This window comes from Anopheles stephensi, chromosome 2 (assembly GCF_013141755.1).
Source record: "Anopheles stephensi strain Indian chromosome 2, UCI_ANSTEP_V1.0, whole genome shotgun sequence".
Taxonomy (NCBI): domain Eukaryota; kingdom Metazoa; phylum Arthropoda; class Insecta; order Diptera; family Culicidae; genus Anopheles; species Anopheles stephensi.
Genome location: NC_050202.1, coordinates 76396005 through 76417957, shown reverse-complemented (window position 1 = coordinate 76417957; position 21953 = coordinate 76396005). Strand labels below are relative to the sequence as shown.

Genomic DNA, 21953 nt, shown 5'->3' with positions numbered 1-21953 from the left:
ATCGCCCTCCTTAGGGGGAAACGCATTGGAATTGGAATCTCTAAGATGACAGCCGATTGCATCACCTCCAGACGTAGGCGTGCAAAATCATTAGACACAGTCGTACAGCTCTACTTCTTGTACCGGAAGTTAAGGAAGAGGGAATGGTACGTGTATGGGATGAGATGATACCGCATGATATGAGAAACGGGAGCGGGAGCAGCGGATGCTGTGTACCTCTTCGTATTTTTTGTCTGCTTCCTCTGCTATAAGCTTGGCTTGGGCGAGCTGTGCCTCCAGTATCGCTACCCTATCGTCTTCCATGTTTGTACGATTTTCAAGCGCTTTCCGGATCCTGTCGGTTATGCAAAAAATGGCGGGACAAATGGTACGAGAATGTTGAAACGATGAGTGAGTTCGTTCGGTGGGAAGACTTTTTTGAAAGAAGGGAGGGGGGATTTTTCTACAACAAATCTAATAGAAAAATTACTCAGCGACAGGTGAAAAGGGCTTGGGATCATCACCACTTCGCGATCTTGTAGGAGGAGATCGCCTCCGTGTTGTGTTTCACGTTATCCTTCTCATTGCTTTTTTGTGTCTCGCTAGTCGCTTTTCTTTTCGCTAGTTTGATTTCGTTGGCCTTGGCTTTCCGTGTGCCCCGCCATATGCATATGTTTTCCACGGGAAGTCACGCGGAGCGTTTCCCATCACTTTTTTTGTTGTTTGTTTGCCGCTCACTCGTCCGCCACTCGCTACTAGAACCCAAACCACTTACCGTTCGCTCTCGTCGGCAGCGGCCGAAGCCTCTGACAGCTTAGCGGTGGCGGATGCCAAACGTTCTTCCGAACGTTCGAGATCCTCCTCCAGCAGCTGAATACGACGGTTCAGAGCGGCAACTTCCGATTCGGCCTACAAGAAGAAGAGAAGAAAAGGGGAAACATGATTAGAAATGTTTTTCGAATTGAGTGGAATGGTGTTAATATTTTAAATATTTGTTAGGTAAAATCCGCAATCTCAGTCCCTAGTCCGAATGGTGACTTACAGAAGAACTACGTGTCAAGGAGGGTCCCTCTTTTTTCCCTCTTGAAAAATTTGCTTATGCCAACACAGTATGCTGACTACCGGTCTTTTGCCGGATCTCGGTCACATAACTTCCTCCCCAAAACAACAACCACAAGTGAAAGTACGACCCGCGCGTACATTAAACAATTGAAGCAGTAACAACAACAATCTTATCCCCCCTCTAACCCCCCCCCCCCTCGGGCCTCTCAATGCCATCTCCTGGTGGCCTCTGTTGTAAGCCTTTTTTTAACACCGTTTCTCCATTTCTGACTACACATTTGCTACCAAATAAGGCAATCCCGCCGTCCCGAGAGCACTGCGCACGGAAGGAAGAGGGCCCGAATGGTATGGGGCGCAGGGTCACCGAGAGAGCGGGGGGGGGGGGGCTTACAGGCAGTACTTGCATGGGCCACAAGCCACAACAGTACCGGCAGTTGCATGCGATGAAAGGCGCGCATGATGTCATCCTGATGTGGCCGAGGCTTCAATCCATGCCGGAGGATCGCCTTCAAGTGCGGCAGGCAATGGGGATGATGATATAAACCTATGCAGATGCCAGACAGAATTGAGGAGCAGAGAACCACTACACTCAAACCACCGATACACCGGGTCCCCAATGATTTCACAATACAAGGCAGCAGCAGTAGGTTATCAATACATAGGTGCGCTCTACACAGAGATAAGACTCGCTCGCTGCTTGTTTGCGGCAGGTGTAGTGTATGCAGAACTCATCACACCAACCTAGGCCTCTGTTACAACGCTTGTGCTGCTGGTGAGTGTATGGTACGATGCGTCATTTTAGCCACCAGCCGCGCGTATAATGTAAACGCTCGCGCGTTCAGCAAACCAAACAGCGGCCAGCAAACCAAAAACGTGACTCAATTAATGATACAGCTACACATAGAACATGTAGCAAATGCAGGCTCTCAAATGCAAACTGCTGTTCCTCGCTATAGAAAATACAGTAAATCAGCATAATAATCATCGCCGAACTCCACGACACCACGATACCCTGTGATGAGTCAAGTGCGCCCATAGTGGTTCGAAACAATTCCGTACGAAACGCTTATGGTTCAGAGGGGCTTTTCAACAGTAACACGATATCGTCGCTACCCTTCCCTGGTTCACCTATCTGCTCCGATCCCCTGTCATTTCAATCCCAGTGCAAGTGGAGCATAATTCAATAGACATAAGGGTGGGGGGATTTTTGCTTAACCCTGAGGAGAAGACAAAGCACAACGCTGACATCATCCAAACGCCTCTCTTCGCCGTCTAAATGGATGCCACCCATGTGACCCCACTCGCAAACTATCCACTTGACGTGAGGCGTCGCACATCGGCCATTATGCTCAAGGTCACATCTCCAAACGGTGCTGGTTGTAGGGATACCACCGATCCAGACTTTCTACGCCTTCAGACTTAGAAACCTTCCTGCGTGCGTTAGACCTCGTTTGAGACATACTCAAGGCAAACCTTAAATGGGAACCTTGACTTTTACATAATTTCGCTACAGACCCTGCAATCGGACACGCAGCATTGCAAAACGCACTGTCACGCCAATAGGGCGTTGGTCGTCGCCGCGGCGCGTGTGTCTGTGTGTGCAGACCAACACTCTACCCCCCCCCCCCCCCCCCCCCCAACAACAAACAGTTATGTGCCACTGTGGCACGCTGGGCATGGGTCGTTCTCCCAACCAGGTAGCACTCGAATCCAACGGGATAAACGCACCCCGGGACCCGCACAAAAGAACCACCCGGCGAGGATTGGAATCGGTTGCATATTTTCCTCACCGTGGTCCGTAGGGTTGATGCAAGATGATGCGGTTTTTCCTTCACACCAATGCTCCCCCCACAGTTTGCGCCGGTAGCGCGAATTTACGCATACCATTTCCATGCCACAGAGGTTCGGCGGACCTCAACACGACGCCGCTCCGGAGGGATTGTTGTGTGTTGGTTTCCTCTTTGAGCCGTCGTTTCGCCTCGTGTGTGCAGGTGAGCGAAGGAACCCCGGCGGCCTCCCGAAGCAAGGTGGTGGAAGAAAAAAAAAGCATATCTCATTCATGGCACGCTGCAACGGCGGCCAGCGGTTCAGTGGTATTGGTAATGTTCGTTCCATGACCGGCCGGGTGTCGTCGGTTCGTTATGTATATATGTATGCTGCCGGTTCGAGGGATGCGTCATTCTCCGTTTGCCACCCTCGGCAACATGGGCGCGTACACACAAACACAGAGGATCGCGCCAGCTTTTGGGGGTGGTGGTTTTGCATTACTACACACGAAGCCACCCTCTCTCGTCAGTTTCTTGGGAGTCGGAGCGAAAATGGGAAAGATGATCGAACACGATCAAGCTTCCCGTCCGATTGCCGGCCGGTTCACAGTTAGCACGGCAGCAGTCGTCCAACAATCTCTGGCCAGTTCTATTGCACTAGGGGCGGGAGTGGGCGAAAGTTTGGCTTGCGCCTGGACACACGGCAGAAGGAGAAAGCTTTCGATGGGAATGAAGCTCCCAAGAGAAGGAGGTCATTTTTCTTCATTGCTTCGCTGTACTGCCGATGCGCTGCAAAAATAGACATCAAACGTCTATTGCACGTCAATTATTGGGACCCATTTCACTACTGCTCGCTCTGCTGACACCGATTCCGAGCGAACTGTACACACAGACAACAAGTGGCCCTAAAATGTGACTGATTGATGTAGTGAGAGGAAACCTAGCCAAAACTACAGGTAATAGCTTCCGAGCCCACTTAGCGATCTTAATTGATCGGTAAATCATGCTCACGACAGGTCCGAAGAGTGATCATCGGTAAGCGATTTATGTTTTCGGCAGCAAACAATTTGCCCACCCGGCGTTGAAAGAAGGAAGCATTTTAAATGTTGAAAAACAACACAGCCACCGCTTCATACGCAATCAATTAACCGGGGTTCGAAGTAGAGAAATTGACCATCGGAAAACATCCCAGCAATGGTAGAACATAGAACAGCAGCATCGGAAGTACTACTATGCAACCCTATTGCGGCGCCTCTTGCAACATACACACGCACACCAAGAAAGCACGCGGTTACGCATACTGTCCCAGCGTTCAATAACGTATTGCTGATATCTCTCTCTCTCTCACACACTCAGTTAGTTCCTTCGGGTAAATTTATCTCGAATCGATTGTGTTTTTTGACAGGTTTTTGACAGTCGAAAATACGTTCAAAATGTAATCTCCATGTAGTTGAATCATAGTAGCACACCTTCTTTACCATTCATGGATACGGATTCTTAGCGACAGTGTCTTCCAACATCCATTCCAGGGAGGAACACTGTCGTGCTCTCTTTCTAGCACGGACAGATCTGTGTATATGTCACACATAATTTTGATTCGTTCGCTCGCTCGCACTCACGCTCCCTCTCGCTTGTTTTTCCTTTTTGTAGTTTTGACTTCGGTTTCAATCAATTTACGACCGGCTTCACCACACGCACACGCGGCAAGGTGGTTTTTTCTATGTTGTTTTCTTGTTATTAATAGAACGCACCCACCATCCTGCCAGCCGTCAATTTGTGCGCTATTCAATGAAAAGTGATAAAGTAGCAAGGGCTGCGGTATTTTTCTTGCTGTCTTTCACAACCCCCAATTTTTTTTTAAACCATGAATATATCGCTGAACAGGGCGAACTTACTTCCTCACGCCGCATCACTTCGTTCTGGAGCTTTTTGTGAAACTCCTCGCATTCATCCTTGTACTTCTCCATCTCCTCCTTCGTCTGTCTCATCTTCTTCTTCAGCACGTCGAGCAGGTTGCCACCTTGTTGCACGTTTGCGGCCATGATATCTGATTTGTCGGTTGTGTTATTTTCTTGTTTCAATTTAAAGCGAAGACACTAATAATATGGCTCGGCTTCTTTTTCCGCTTATCTGTCGATAGCCGATAGCGAGACCGCGAACAATAACACCAATATATATATCAGCACACAGGCCAAGAAATAGGCTAACAGCAACCTGTGATTTTGGCGCAACTGGCCCGAGTAGAGGATTATAACTTTTTTTTTTTTAATATATCTTCTTTTTCTGTTGGTGCTAAATTAATGCACACACTTTTGCACACACTCACTCGGTACAGTCGCGCGCGCGCTCGGAAACAGTACCACAATAGGCAGACAACAGCAGCAGAGCAAACACACAGTGAAAATTTGCCTTCCTCCCAAAACGCGGAACTTTTGTGTGTGTGTGAACTGATGCTGGTTGAAAATTGCAACTATTTATTTACTGCTACTAAAGGAATAGAATTGAGTAAACATAGAAGAAGAAAAAAACACACGTTTTGCCCATTAGCACATGAAAATGTTAACCAACAAAAGTTGACTTTACAAATTCTTGTTTCCTCTTTCTATTCTTCCTATGCAAGTAACATTTTCGTCGCAACGTTTTCGATTAAATTGTAAAGTGCACAACACTGTACATCCGCCGTTCGGCGTGTGTTTGTTTTATCCAAAATTTGTACACAACGCACTATTTGGTGCACAATTTCGCGTTTCGATTGCTCTTAGCAAATACCACATCATTCCACAGAAGGGTGCAAGTGATAGTCGCCTGTCCCTTTTCTTCCCGGGCAGGTTTGGTATTACGCAACTTGCTCGCTCACTCCCATGCGCTTTGCTCCGTATTCCCTTATATTCCCGCAGATGAAACACACACTAGCTTCCGCGTGTAACAAAGCAGCAACGCACACACACACACGCACACGCTGTACGCACAAACAGGGACTATTCATATCATTTCCTTTCCCTCGAATGAAAGATAAAATGCCATTCACATCCCTCCCTCCACACTCGCACACAATTGCTTCTATTTTCCACAATCTTCAGAACGATTTCCTTGTTTTGCTCTATGCACACAACAGAAAGAACCTGCAAACTATGCTACATCACATCCAAGTAATCGGTGAGTTCACACCACCATGCAGCGCGGGCATTCCTCACACACCACGCCAATATATATGGAGGCAGCAAAAGAAGATTGCACCGAACAGGGGAACAAAAAAGCAAGATTAGGATGCGACACGACACACCCGTCCAAAAACCGGATAGAGTTTTGGATCGATTTATCAGTTTTCTTCGGTCCTCTTGCACTGAGCGAGCAACATCGACGCAAGTTCGCGCACCACACACAAAATCGTTTCCTCGGTCGCCAATGTGAAAATTCCAACCACACGGGGACGGTTAAAACGCGGCCACACACCAGCTCGCGAGCAAAGGTTACTCACTTCGATCAAAAGCACTACTGAACTGAGTGGACTATGGGCTCGACCTGCCACTGGAAACGCTTGTTCGCGCTGCTGCTGCCACCGTCAAGTAATGCCTACACCAATACTAGCGCATCGCTCTATAGGCAGGCGAGCCCGCTTTCGGGGCCGTGCACCAGAGCAGGACGGCCGGCATCTTCCAGCCGTTTCGCGTGCTTCTTTCGCCCATCAGGCCCATACAATAGCACTGCTGGAGAGAGAGTGAAGAAGGAGGCGGGAAGGGGAGGGATAGATGGCCACGGTTGCCAATGAGTGCCCCAAGATGGAGCAAGGCAAACGGATGACGCTTTTATGGACAAACCGCGCTCCATATGCAGCACTCCCCCCCCCCCCCCCTTCGAATCATCGGGTGGACGGCCCAAGGTGTCCTTAAAAGGACAATATGGCTTGGTCGGCAGCGCCGCTGACTACACGGCGCCCCAAAAAGCGTCACACTGTCGCAGCACCTTGACCCACAGGGCGCGGATGGCTGTACAAGATCAGGCAAAAACAGATTTCGGATCAGCTTTCTGCTCCGAACCAACCAAAATGTTGTTTGTCCAGAAGAGGAGCAAGCGGTCAGTGTGTGTGTGTGTGAACGCAGTGCAGGGCGATAGAGAGAGAGAGAGAGTGAGAAAGAATCACGAGGAGAAAAGTGTGTGTAAGTGACACATCCAGTTCGCTTTCATTGCGGACTGGAAATGTCAACACGCACACATTCGTTCTCTCGCTCTTACGTCGATTCGGCAGTGTTGCGCGTTCTCGTCTCCCAATGGAATTTCGTTGGCGCTCTCTCATGCGACTGTGTGTGCCATCCCCCCAAACAGCAAAAATGAGCCACGCTCTGGAGGCTCTGTGGACCGGATTCTGGACGCGCGTGACGAATTTGCAGACGGTCGGCAGAAAGTGGTATTCTCGGAGCATTTTCCAACAAAAAAATCCCGTGGCCACTTGCAATAGGACTCTCTGTCCATGGCTATATCGTCCCCAGTACGTTTGGGACCTTGCCCCTAAAGAGCGTCTCAAATACGTTTTGGTTTTGACACAAATATTCGATACACGCTGCAGCTTAATCGCGCACCGAGCACACATTTTAATTGATCAGATATGTGTTTTCCTTTTTTTCCAAGCAATCATCTGCCCGAATCCAACAACCATGAACTCGCCAGCAGCTCGCAGTCAATTCCGGCCACACAATACACACAGCACGACCGAAATCACTGGACCATAACACGCACGTTCGAATGGGGGCCGCGCCGTGTCCGTTGTTCTGTTTTGTGTAGCCGCCTCTCGTCTTCCTATCCGCACCTTTGACCCGTTGCAAATCGCTAAATGCATTCACACACCAAAAAAACGAACATATTTAGCGGCGTTTCGTACTCGTCCACTGCTGTCCACCATAGACAGGCTCTGGCATGAAATATAATGTGATCGAAACCGAGCCCATGTTTTGGGCAGGGGCACGTATCGATCAATGCGTTACCAACAGGTGAAGCCGTATGGATGGGGGCGAATATATCGAACTCGCCCAACCCAAACAAAGGGCCGTCCCGATCAGAATAGAACGGAAACGCGGAACCACCCTTTTTGCAGGTGCTACCCTACACGCATTCCAGCTGGACATTGTGTGTGACGGTCGGTATCGACGTCGGGTGCCTCGCATGCCCAATAAATCGCGGTGCGGCCCCCAAAAATACTAGACGACCGACAAAAACTGCATTGTTGCGCTCTCCCCCCTTACTAAAATCGGTGATTTTTCGGTACCATGTGCTGGTCCATGCAGCAGAGCACAGATCCACGGCTCATTGTTTCGAAGAAAGGTCCGAATGTACAGTTTGAGGGAAACAGCCCGATCCCTCACCATCCCCGAGAAAAATCAAAGGTATTCTGTGCGAACGTGCTACTGGCTTGCGGGTTATTGAGTGATGTTTAGCTTCATCCCTTTTCGCTTTCCTTACGTTCTAGATCACTTTACATCGTCGACCTCGGGCGGTGGAAGTACAGGTAGACCACGGTCACGTTTTGTAATTTCATCTAGCTACTGCATGAACTTGCTTCCGCACCCCTACCATCTCTACCAAGACGACACATTCCTCCACAGCACAGGGTGTCGATCGAGATCGAAGGGAAGATTTGTATGTCGATCCCGATCGAATTACAATCGATCGTTGACGCAAAACGGACGCAGCAATACCGCATACACCTTTCCCACCACGAAAAAAACCCCTCATCATGACATGTGATCGTCACTTGTTCCTTGTGGCCAAATGTGAACGTGCAAAAAATATAGCAAATGGAGAGGAATAAGTTAAGCCAATGAAATGAGCCATCAATCGGTGTCACCAGCCAGCCGTAGCTTCTCGTGGTCGGTCGTATCATCAGCTGCTAGCTGGGGTCCTCCCCGGAAACGCACGGAACCGAGACACAACCGGAGGTGACAACGGTACCTCCGTTTTAGATATAGCCAGATAGCCACACACACACACGCAAGTGGCAGTCATCCGGCGTGATGGTTGAACGCATATTTCATTAATCTAACACCGCACGTCAAGGCCGAACTGCCGTGCGACAAATGAACTGGAAGGAACCGCCTGGGTGGAGCGTCTTTCCACCGAAAGGATGCTACAAAGCCGCATCAAAAGCTTTCCCACCTCTGTCGACTTGCGCAGGAGTCATTCCAATGGGATGAGTCAAATTAGGTTAGCGGGTAAGTGTAACCTGTTTCGGGACGTCCCAAACACCAGGTGTTCACGACCGATTGCTGTTCCGATCAATTACTGTCGGAAAGTTTTGCGATACCTTGGTGTAATCTACTGTCCGGTCCGGATGGAGCAGGACAGAGACAAACCGACTACCTTGAAAAAAACGGTCCACCGAGGGACGACAGCGGAGTTAAAAATCGTACACAACACGCGTCCCAAGTTTCCATGCATAACAACTCCACCACATAGCCCCACAACCTACCTACCACCCTCCCCCGATTCAGTACAGCGGCCCAGCTTCTTGCAGGGCCAACGAGCAAACCTAACCACACATACGCATCCACACACAGATATACCGGTCGAGGAAAACGTAAAGATCAGTTCCTTAAATGGACAAAATCGTTCGCGCACTACATCCCCGCAGACTCCCTATGTCAAGCAGTCCGTCGCAAGCAATCGAACGTGTACCACGGTCAGGCAGAGATCAGCGATGACTATGTTTGTCTTTTTACCTTCTCTGCCTTCTTCTCCCAGCATAGTAGATCCTCCGCGCGGCAGACCTGGCGTGATACATGGGGTTTTGTCATAAAATCCAATGCCATCGAGCGCTTGACTTTCCGAGAGACAACACACACTCACACAAGAAGGTAATGGCAGTCTCGCGGGTAAAGGCGCCAGCTCCGGACACGTAATCGATCCTTCCACGACTGTTCGGCACCACACATCGCCGCTTCATCTTTAGCCTTTTCTGTGGTTACTATGATGTGTGTTTATGTATCTTCCCCGTTTCGCGCTGCAGAACTGAACTGCAATTATTTATTTTTCATTCATTCGCGCCTTACCAGCAACGGCGGACCAATTCGGCACACGCAAATGTAGGCCACAACGACGCCAGTGCCATAAGTATGCGTTGCTTCAAGGGTTAAAAAGCGTACCGTTCGCGCGTGTGAGAAACGTCAAACAGTTTCTTCGGCCGACCGCGAGATGGCGCCACATGCGCGCACGAAATCATCATTTTTAAAAACTATTCTCCTCCAGGGAGACACGGGAAGTTGGGGGGAGGCAAACGAGGACAGATGTGTGCTGTATTAAGAACAAAACGGAAGCTATACCCTTTCTGTAAGAAAATATGGCGTTGAACAGGAATGTTATCGGTTTCCAATGTAATACCCATCACCCCCCCCCCCCCCCCCCAAAAAAAAACGAAGGTTAACTGACCGAACAGCAATCAGCAGTGAAATGAATCAGAATTTCGTATCATAAACCAACAGCAGTTTGTTAATGGTTGCCCGATTTTCGTACGCCCAAAGCACGATGCGCATCGCTGGTATCGTTCTCTTCTCCGGCCTTAACCGCCCGTACGTGTGCATCACGAACAATGCTGAGACCACTGACCGTGGTGGTGATCGCGGTGGCTCTTACAGTGGCAGCGAAGGAAAAGGAAGGCTCAACCTTAATGAAATGTATAAATATTTACACGGTCTCGTTACTTTCGCGGAGCAATAAACTAGAGTGCGAAGCGCAAAACCGTCGTCCAACGGTTTGAACGACTACGAAAAAAAAAACGTATCTCTATTCGAGTGAGTTGGGGAGTTGGAACCGAACACAGCAGCTGATTTCGGCTGCACGAGCAGGGTACGAAACTCTTCGCAAAGGTTCCATTTGCCATGCTCGCTTTAATGGCAGTGAACCCTCTTTCCGATAAACCTTTAGTTTATCTTGCATAAGTACCGATCGATGGAAATCGTTGGGGCTTAGCAGGGGGGAGGGGGGGGGGGGGATAGATTTTCGCCGGTCGATAATTCATCATAATTTGGATAATCTTGCACCGCTTGCTCCGCTGTTCCCCCATGCTGTTTCCCACTGTGCTAGGGGATGCAAAGGCTACAGACAGAGAAGCAACAGGAAAACGGAACACGGCAAACAAAGAAAATTGTGGTAACAGGGTTCCTCCGGTTGTAATGTAAGGGAAGTATTAGGCCGTTTGTAATAGTATTTTCTTATGAAAACATTATTACCAATCTTTTCTATACATTTAAATGTCTTTTTTCAAACATCCGGAATCAGAAGACTCAGCTATTGCCAATCCCTGAATCCACATACCGCCATATCTAGGGCGTACGCAGAGAAATGGAAAAAAAAGATAAGATATCCGCTATTTTGTGTGGCTCATCAATGAGCCTTTTGGCTAGTTGTACTGGTAAGTACCGCCAGTCACTCGACACATCGTTCGTTTCAACCTCGCTTCATTCTGTGCGATCGTCAATGTACCCCTGCACTGGCTGGATTTTTCATGCCAGCTTTATCGAATTAAATTCAAATTCCTGTTCCTCATTCCCAACATAGCTAATCGAATAAACAAAAGAGGAAGCGTTCACTATCATATGGCATATGCGTTATGTTAAGATTGCGCATCCCCATTGAAGCTAACAACTGCTTCTTGCCTTTTCCGAGCTTCGTACCGAGGGTCGGATGGTGTTGGCTCTTCGGCGAAGGTGGGTGGTGAAATCGAACTCCACGAAAAGTGGCGAAAAAAGAAAAACGCCACGAAAATTGCCGCTCGCTGGGGTTAGAGATACTCTACCCACAGCACGCCCGTTGATCGCACACCTCGCTCTCTGTGCGTGTGTGTGTGTTCGTGCGTCTGTGAGGCTGGTGGTGGCGTCTAGTGACCGTGCGCATCAGAAAGCGTGAGAATAAAAGAGAAGCAACAAGAGACAAGGCGAAGAAAAAAAAAAACCAGGCAAACATCCAAAAAGGTGCACGTTGCCCGTAGCGTAATCGCGCAATGGTAACGTATTGCACACCGTCGGCCGAAACCGTTGCCTCGTTACCCTTGGATGGGGTGGGGTGGCTACACTTTTACCATCCGAAGGTAGACGGATGCCGGACCGAACTTCGGGTGCCTTTGTCGCGCTGACCATCGCAAAAATCATCCCCCAACCAACGGGCGCAACGGGTGGGCAGGATATGATCATCAGGAAGCAAAAGACTAAACATTCTTAGCGCACGGCGGCGGTCCTTGGGTTTCTGAGCCAATTTGCTTCACCGTTGGCTGACAGAAAGTTAAGTTTAGAGCGCAACACACGGCACACAGTACAAAGCAAGGCCCCGCAATCGTAATGGGGCGTCTTGCGTGCTGATGATATCATCCCTTTGCGCTGTGAACTTTGCAGTGCGCACATCGTTTAAACCCGGAGTGTATTCAGCCCCAGCACCATAAAGGTCCGTTGGAAAATTCCCTTTCCGTTAAAATGCGGCATGCGCAAGCGCCGAAGCGTCCGAATGGGCTGCTGCTGCTACGCACACTCTGCTATTTGGTTCATGGAAAATTCAGCATTTTCAGAAACCGGCCGCTCCCTTAGGTGGTGCTGCGATAGAGCTAAAAATAGTCTCTGTAGTCGAGAAACTTGCGCGCACCACTCACACAAAATCTGGCCCCGGGGGCCCACGCCTGTCTTGCTCCCGGGGGGTTATGGGTTTACCGTGTGCACCCCACACTGTTGCCTTACGGCCTAAAAGATATGCCAAAAATCCGATATTGAAGTTCGTAATACTACGGTATGATATTTACCCGCTTTAGCTGCGTTTTCATGATGTTGTGCAGCTCGTTCCGAATGATGTTGAACTTCATCATGGTGTCGGAGCTAAAGATGGACCGCCCAAATGCCAGCCCCGGATAGTCGGCGCAACGCTTCTGCCTTCGATGTTCCCGCTCCGCGATCACCTCCGTCCGCTCGCTCGTGCACCGCAGCTTCGCCCATTCCGCCACGTCCGGGTCGTTCTCGTCGTTCGCCGGCTCCTTGTACCCATCGCCCGCCATCAGCCCGCCGCCGTACTCTGCCGTCCCTAGTAGCCCGCCGATCACCGCGTCCAGATCGCACGATGCGCCATCCCCCGATGCCCGCTGCTCCAACGCTGCTGCCGCCGCCGCCGCCGCCGCCGCTGACTTGGATTTTTTTCGCTTTCCTCCATCCGTTCCGGTGCTGCTGGACGACTTCGAGGAAGATTTCTTGCTACTGGAAGATGACTTCTTTTTCCCACTGGCCGGCGCAGTACTGCCGTCGTCCGTCTGTGGGCTGCGTTTGCTGCGCTTCAGCTTCTTGTTAATCTGCTGCACCAGCTCCTTCCCGCTCGTGATCTGATCCAGCTTCAGCTCTATGCTCTCCTCGTCGTCTGGTTCCGTCGGCCGGGAGACCGGTTCCACTGGGAGGGGCTTCGCACCGTCCGTGTCGGCCACCTCGTCGAGTGGTATCACATTTTTTGGACTAACGCTGCTGCGGTTGCTGCTGCTGTGGCTGCGATTGTTGTTTAGACGGTCCTGCTCCGGTTCCGGGGTGTTTTCCTTGCTTGGCTCACCACTCCACCGTACACCGAGCGCTGTGATGTTGTTCTCGATATTACTATTTACAATGTCAGCCGTTGCAGCTGATCCTGCTATCTCGTATTCATCCAACAGCTCTGCATCGTTATCATCCGACTGCTTGGCAATCGTTGTCCGCTCCGTGGACAGAGGGTTGCTGTTGTTGTCGTTGTTGTTGGTCCCATCACTGCCCGTCACTATTCTGTCACCGCCAGCACCAGCACCAGCACCAGCACCACCACCACCAATACCCGTAATCGACACGTTCAGGGACGATGCGGAAGATGAGAGTGACGACGAGGACAGTGAGTTGGTGCCACAGTCGAAGGCTCCGCGCAGGGCTGCTATCACGTCCTCGGCCGGAACGGTCGATTGCCGTGTGCCCGCGAAGCGCGGATGATGCTGGTGGCCCCGCTTCCGTCCACCCGTGCCAGGGCCCGGGCCGGAGTTATTTTCGCACATAATACTTGCACCAACGACACTACCACCACCGTCAGCTGCACCATTCACGACGTCTTGTTTATTTGCTGCTGCCAGTGTGTCCGCCGACTCACCAACGCGATCCCATAGTTTCGTGTCAAACGTCCTGTCAACGAGTTCGAAGATGGAAGTTCGAAAGCCGTTGTTTGGCCGTTTGTTTTTCGAACTCGAAAGCGCATCCACACTTCGGCCGCCGCTTTCAATTCGCATCCTCGCTTCGGCCTGCTTCGGCAATCTTCGGCGATGTTCACTGCCTCTTCGTTTTCTTCGCCAGCGCTGCCGGTCCTTTTTCGAATGCTGCTTACGTTTGCCGCCCTTACCGCCTCCGCCGCCGCCGCCGCCACCGCCAACAATGCGCGACGGTTTGGGCCGGCTACAACAGTCCGGTTTCCGCTTCCGATTGCCGTACGACATTATGCCGGCCATGTTGGCGCAACGGTCTAATCTTCTCGGCCCAGCTGCAAGTACAGTACAGTTGGCTCGGTCCGTTTCCAAACACGATGAGAAGTAAAAACTTTCTCCGGTGCCGGCGCCGCGGATTCTACTGCCGGGCGTGTATGCGATCCGTGGCACCACTATCTTGTGAATGAATCCCAACTGCGCTTTCTTTCGTCTGTCTTCCACCCCTAAAACACGAACGGAGGTAGTAGTAGTCATCGCGGTGACCCATTCTTTGTCTTCTTGTCCCGGTTTCTTGTTACTAACCGGCATCTTCCGACATTCCACAAACCCCGCGCGCCTCACACACGCCCGAGGTTCTTCGGCAGTTTTCCGAAACCAATTCATTCAAATATTTGCACCGGATCAGAAGCAGCAGCAGCATGGTTTCGTTTGGGTCGGAATGCGTTGACCGTGCGCGTGCTTTTCGTCCATTATTAGCATAAAAGAAGGGACATTGATAAAATTAGCGGATGATCGGCATTCTGTGACGATCATGTTTAACCCACGCTTGTCTCGCCACCGTGCATCGATCGCATACTTTCGAATCCCCGCGGTCAGGTACGTGGCAACACGACGAGCTGTGCGCGCTCCGGTGCGCATGAGCGTACTGCGCCGCACGCAGACCTCATCTGCGCACGTGCAAACGCGCAGTGGCGGAAAATAGCGGCTGTTACGGGATTCATCTTCTGCATCCCCACGATGGTACGCATTCCTGTTTAGCCGATCGTGGCACGGCTTCTGCTGTTCAACGTGCTACGGTTTACGGGTTCGTTAAAAATAGACAATCGTATCGGTAGGCCATATTTCCCTGGTCAATCTCGATTCCGGCGCTCCGCTCTGTAGTATGCTTTCGAAGCAGGATGAGCTCATGGTTCCCCCATGACGTCCTTTATTCATGGGAGGCATTCATTATTCTCATTTCTCGTTTGCAATAACATTGTCCACGACAAATTATGTCGCTTCAATTAAATGCGCTGCGAGCTGATCAACGGTTATGCAACCCCGTCAATGGTCCGTGTATCAGTGTCACTACTGCACGACGGGTGCAATTTAACGTCGGTTGAAATGCAGCGAGAAAGATTATTTTTAGCCTGTCGTACGTGTGACGGGGATGTGTAACACCCATTCAAGACACCCAAACCATACCGAAGGAAACCTCAATATGCTAGATGATGTCGAACCAGTCATAAAAACAGACTAGACGATTGGGTGTAACCTCGTCCTTATTCACAATATTCCGTTCTAATTGTTCCCCGTTTTACAACCACGTGTGTAGTCCGATTTTTCCGACAATTGCTCAGAGCCGGGTTTCTTCTTCAACGAAATTTTAGCTGTCGTTTCGTTCCTTTATTCGAGATGAGTTCACCTTCGGAAAAATCGCACAAAAAAACCACTACGCACTACGCATCCTCACACATTGCGCTGCGTAAAATCCAAAAATAGCTCGATGATGTACAGCGTGTGCTCGGCCGTTTTGGACCGACGTTTTTCCACTACTCCCCACAACTCACTCCTTCTTCTTCTAATCATTCTCTAATTGTTTTTCAGCTGCTTTGTTTCGGTGAAAATCGGATCACATTACATGAGTGCTGTTTTAGCACCGGCAACCAGACATTTTAAAGATTTAGGTCAACAACTGCAGTGCAGAACATATCTTCCGACACAGATTTGAAACGCAGAATGAATGTCCTTCAGATCCACGGCAACGGAGATTGCGGATTTGTCCCACTAGTTTGACTGTTCTGCCCTCGTAATCTTTTATCTACTATATTATGCATCGGTACTTACGTTCTGCAGAGCCTTCTCCTTCTCCTCCAGCTTGGTGTTGACCTGCATGAGCGTTTCCTGGGTCTGATCGAGATCGTTCTCGATCGCCTGGATCTTCTTCTGGAGCTGGCGTGCCTCCTCCTCGGCCTTCTCGGCGCGCAGGTTAGCATCACGAGCCTGCTGCTCGCAGAGAAGGGCCCGATCCAAGGCATTATCCTTCTCCAGCTTCATCGCCTGCATCTTCTTCTTGATCGCATCCATTGTGGCTGGGTGGTTTTTTCTTCGACGGTCACTTCACAACAAAAACACTACCGCAAGGTAAACACTACACACAAACCGAATCGCACACGCGTAGCCTGCAAGCAGAAAAGGACAAGGAGTCTATTAGTCTCACGTATTTAGTGCTTAGGATTTTAAAGTAAATTAATTGGAACTTAAATTTTCACACGACACAAGCGAGCAAGAGTTCAATTTCGCTCTTGCTAAGACTTGCTGCCGATGGAAAAAGAACTCGCGTTCGAACAGATGTTGCACTCGCACCATAATTCCGGCGCCATTGTGACATTGTGTAAATAAGTACGAAATGATCCTGCACCGTCTGGGCTGAGAGCATAATCACACACACCCCCGGTGCCCCAAACACACGCAAATGCAGACGACTGGTAGGGTGCTGGTGTGCTGCACCACATTCGTTCAAGCCGGCCACCGCCGGCGGTACAACTTGACACCATGCGCCGCGGCCTTCCGTTTGCCTTTTACGGAAGAAAATCAGAGAAACGTGAATTTCAATTTAATCGCGTTATTATATCGAAAGCGCGAATGTGGTCCGTCATCGCGCGTGTGTGTGTGTGTGCATGGGCAACGTTTTTAGGGATCCCCACCGCACATTCGACGCAAGCTTAAACCCATTACTCAGATGATCAATGGGCAGGCAGCATGCATAGAGCGGACGGTTGACTGTCGTAGAGGCCTAGGGCCTAGCTTTATGTCACACACCGATGAGGCGACCTAATTGGATGTTTGCCAGGGACATGGCTTCCTATTTGAAGCTTTTACGAAGTGCTTCCAAGTAAGATCAACCAGTTAGCTTAGGATTTTATTAAACATCCTCCACCCTCTCCGTGGTCCTGATATCAGTGAATACCAAACAGCTTGGGACCTTGGGACCTTATGGTATCTGTTTGGAACATTGGGGAAGGGTATGACGAACCGCCAGTACCAGTTAATGTTCCATCGTTCCATCTACTTGTAGTTTTGCGGGTCAGAGTGCGCATATATATGGAATGGAGACAACATTCTCGCACCGTTCGGGTCGGGTGAGTGGAGTTTGCAGCTGAGCAAAACCAGCTGTCAGTTTGGAATGTTTATTGTCATGTTTTTAGACAGAAGCATCAATCGTGCACCCGACTGGAGAGGTTCGAAGTGTATGCGCGACGACAAAGCTCGTTTAAACTAGCTAACCCCAGGGTCCAGCCAGGGTCGATCGGGATCTTTATCGTACCTTGCCGCAATAAACATACGAACAGGTTTAGCTGTGCATCGGGACCGATCAGTATGGTGTTTGATTTTATTGTACGCAACATTTGTCCCCCGAGGTTTGCATGTCACCAGGGGTAGCAGAGTGGCAAGATGACACCCTGCCATAGACCTTGGTCGTCGAACAGGAGCCCTTGGGACCCCGCTTCTAGGTGAATGTCATTCGGTTCGTAAACCGCAACCATGGTAACTGTGGTGCCGCATTACACCGAGTGTCGTGTAAGGGGAATGTGCGAACAGCTTGAGAACACATATGCACCCCATTCTCCATACCAATAATGGAGCTCAGAAAGAAAGCGAAAGTTCCAGCGAAAAAAAAAAAAACAAAACAGATGTCTCATATTCCAATCGTCCCAGGCGGCCAATTGAAGCAACAGGTTACGATCGCAGTAAACCCGTTTCCAGAGGTGTCCCCCGGTGACCACTTTCTCTCGAGTGGAGGGTAGGAAATTTCGGTCATACTGCCAACTTCACCAAGGTTCGCCAAGGCCAACCGGTCCGGGTGACGGTATCCGGTTACGGCTGGATGTTAATTATTTAATCGTCTGTCGTTTGTGGCGTGTGGATGTGTTTTGCACACCCTCGAGTGAAAACAAATGCATCGGGCGCGTTGGGCTGACGATCGTTCGCAAGGCATTGAAACATCATCCAGTGCGGACGGTAAGGCGATAAGAATAGAGCTCGTTTGCGCTGGTGGAATTTGCAGAACAGATTTCCCATCTCCTTTTGGCGGCTGGGCAACCCTGAGACACCTGCTGCTGCTGCTGCTGCTGCTGCTGTGAGACGTCTTATCGAAGTGGCACCGGTGTGCGTTGGAGATCGACGCGACAGACGCCCTTCAATGGGGCGCCGTTAAGCGGGAAGTAGGTCATGATGGAAAATACTGTGTGCCGGGAGCCGGGAGACTTGAAATCAGCAGAGTCCAGATCCTTTTTTTTGGTTTTGCTTAAAAAACTTTATCCCACCTCCCCTCCGTTGCTTCACGAACTATTTCACCGGCTCGCCTATAAGCTGGGTAATGATCCGTGTATCCGCTCGCAGCATTCAAGCATTCGGTGCCAGTGCCGTGCCGATGTTTTTAAAAATAAACTTTCTGCCACGGGTGTTGGCGCAGTCGAAATCGCGCACGACGCACGCGTGTTCCGCCAGGACACTCAAACAGCGCGCCAACGCCCCGGCCATCGGGCCATAAACGTCGATCGTGCACGGATCGTTCGCCGAAAATAAACCCTACCCACCCAACAATGTTCGGGCCGTGCGCAGTGCCGTGCATCCCCGCCAACGAGGGCACTTGATGCGCACGTAAAAAAATAAAATACAACTGGTACACCCGCTCATCTCACCGGTTGACCACCGTGTGTACCGTGTGGCCAGCGCTGGTAGCTGTAGGATCGGATCGGCTTTAACGGTCTGTGTTCTAAAAATACCATCCCTACCCTACAGCATCCCACAACCCACGATCGATTGGGCGGTGTTGGACCGACCGGACGGTCCACGAGTGGTGCGTGCGTGCGGCTTCTTCCCGGTAGGCTTTCATTCTTGCCCTGCTGCTGCTGCCGACGATGCCAACGGCTGAATTTTAAAAATACACCACTTCGCTCGCAGAAAGCTCATGCGCACACGCCGCCTTTTTTTCCCTTCCGTTTGGGCCACGTTACACAATCGAACATTGGTGGCGTCGAAGAAAAGCACACCAAAAACCCGACGCGAATTAAGGTACGGGATGGGTAGCTTCTGGCACGGTCAGCACAAACGACCCACTAGGTGGTCACCGGTTTGCGCCCTATTCTACTTTTGTTTTCGTCGGTCGGTCCTTCGCTTTGCTCAGTTCAGCTCGTTTGCTGCACATTCCAATCCCATGACTGGCAGGTTTGTCGGTCTGATAGGTTTGTTTGCACATTCCACCAGGTGGGGGAGGGGGAGATAGAGAGGGAAAGAGGGGGGGGGGGGGGAGGGTGCGTTGGGGTGTTGGATGACATTCCACCAAAGACACCGTCCAGTTTTGGATCAGCTGATTGCACCCCTGTGTGGTTGCACATTTATGCCCAAGACACGTCGCCATTGCACACTCCGGTAGAACGATGCACCGATGCACACATACACTCGTGCATTTCCTCCCGCAACTCGCACACACACTCGCACACACACGCACACATACACAGGCGCATGATAAGCTACACCAACAAACACTTTCGCTATCCAGACAATATATTCTACACGGACCAGCCGCCTGGAGAAAGCTGCTCCACTCATCCCGGGTCCACAGTATCCCAAAAACTTCTTCTGTTAAAACTTAAACTACAATCCGATGTCCGTTTGGAACTAGAACTCGTCTCGATTTCACACTCAAAACTTCACACCGGCTGGAACACCTCGAAGTCACGGCAGTACGTATTCTCTGGAGAATTTGTCCAACTTTTCCCGACCAATCCAACTCGGATCTTCCACACACACACAGCAAGCGAACAAACCAGCTAGTACAGCGCTAATATCGCACAAGCCCCAAACCTTAAAACGTTCAAATCCCACAAAACACCCGCAGCACAGATATGGCCGCACCGGATCAGAACAACAAACCGGGAGGACCTTACTTACACTTGAATCCGCGAGTTAAACAGTTTAAAGGCGAACTGAAAAACGTCGAAAAACCGTCTCGATAGTGGCGCACGGTGCGCACCCCGGGATGGAGTTGCACACCAGCGGCCTCGCGAACCGTGTGCGTACGCGCACCCATACACGTGCACGCGCGGTTCGGGTCGCGATCGTGCGCACGAACCGGTGTGGAGTCCTCTCGGGCGCTATGGATCGAACGGTTTCTCCGGCGCGGGGGAATCAGGTAATGGGCATGGGGGGGGGGGGGGGGGCTCAAGAAGACATACGTGTGTGTGTGTGTGTCTGTGGATCCACGAGTCCCAGCATCAATTACAGCAGCCTCTTCGCAACGCGCCTGTTTATCGGGGAAGCTTCGGCTTTTCGCGTGTGTAACGCGTGTCTGCCTGTACGTACGCAAATCGTGCGCGAATGCGCAAGTGAATTTTTCCCTCACCACTGAGCGATGCATCCCTACTCTCGCACGATCGCATGGTCGCGGTTCGAGCCGCCTAGTCCCCACCAGTGTACGATCGGTGGAAAACTTCCACCACCATGCGGCAAGGAAGTCTGTCTGGCAATTTTGCCCCGTACCGTACCGAAAGGGGCCGACTTTTCCGGCCCGATTGGTGGTGTGCGCCGGTGGGATTGGTGCGAGCGATCCTATTTTTAAAACGGCCGAATCGCGCACACTGTCGAGCCAGTTCTTGTTGTTTTGTCGAGCTTGCCGATTCGGACCGCCGTGCGTGACGTCATTGGATCATTGGGGCATCACGACGGACATCATGCGAAATCGGTTGTCTCTGGGTGGGGGTGAGGGGGGGTTGGGATGTGATTTGGCAGGTGGCAGGTGGAAGGCATGGCATGAAATTTAATTTCAATGAATCACAACGTCAACAGCAACAGACCTGTTGCGTTCGGGGGTTCGACTTTCGACCCCCGCGACTCGTGATGAGTCTTTGGCAGCCGTTCGATGCTGGCTTCCGTTTGTCCGGGGATCCGAAATGCGAATAGGATTTTTTCGATTTATAAATTTTCAAACATTACTTGTCCACAGACATGAAATTAACCTTTTTTTTGAAAGCTAATTGGACTAGAATTGATTCGGTAGCGGAACAGGTCTTCACACGACTGGACCGGAGATCGAATATCATCCGTCTATCTTTTAGCAAGACTGACTTTATTGCTACGGATGAGTCAGTAAGTCAAGGAAGTCAGTAATGGTAGACCGAGACCTCTCCAGGTAAGGCATACGGTCTCCTGTCCGTAATTACGAAATAGAAGAAAAAATTTCTCCTGGTTGTAGATCCAGGTTGTAGAAGAAGATTATTGAATGCTTAGTATTCGTAAGCTTACTGATAAATAAACGATTACTCAAGCGTTAAGTAGTTTTACTCTTCAATCATATAGATTCCATAATACTATTATCGATTAACAAAATGTTTAATAAAAATGCAAATAAATATTCGTCAACCCTCTGGTCTGTCCAATATTGCGCCAGTGTCAGTTAGCTGTCATATTAGCTGGTAAAGACAGCTGGCGCCAAGCATTTACCCCGTTACGTTAGCAAAATGAGGTAATGCAATGGTACAAAATCTTATCGTTCATGCCCCATGCCAGTCGAAGTATACGGAGCGGGGACGGACGGTGGGTTTAGCGCCATTACGCCAGCCGTTCGTGTCGTGTCTGGAAAGCTGCACGTACAGTGTCACAGCAACTGCTGTGAATCTGCGCAGACACACTCACCGCATTCTGTGCCCATATTAGGCAAA

At 50.4% G+C, this 21953-nt stretch overlaps 1 protein-coding gene across 47 annotated transcripts in view; it reads right to left on the bottom strand.

The window, feature by feature from the left end:
* LOC118507718 (tropomyosin-2) overlaps positions 1 to 20344 on the bottom strand; it is a 39883-nt gene extending 19539 nt beyond the window's left edge. For 10 of the 47 annotated variants that reach the window (XM_036046624.1, XM_036046626.1, XM_036046629.1 and 7 more), the window contains exons 1-3: positions 14554 to 14584; positions 12580 to 14474; positions 755 to 888 (exon numbers count right to left, since the gene is read on the bottom strand). In XM_036046624.1, the coding sequence (XP_035902517.1) occupies positions 755 to 888; positions 12580 to 14474; positions 14554 to 14569 (2045 nt within the window). In that variant the 5' untranslated portion in view covers positions 14570 to 14584. The other 37 variants (XM_036046630.1, XM_036046616.1, XM_036046619.1 and 34 more) reach the window with 28 other exon arrangements.
* Between the last annotated feature and the right edge of the window lie 1609 nt (positions 20345 to 21953).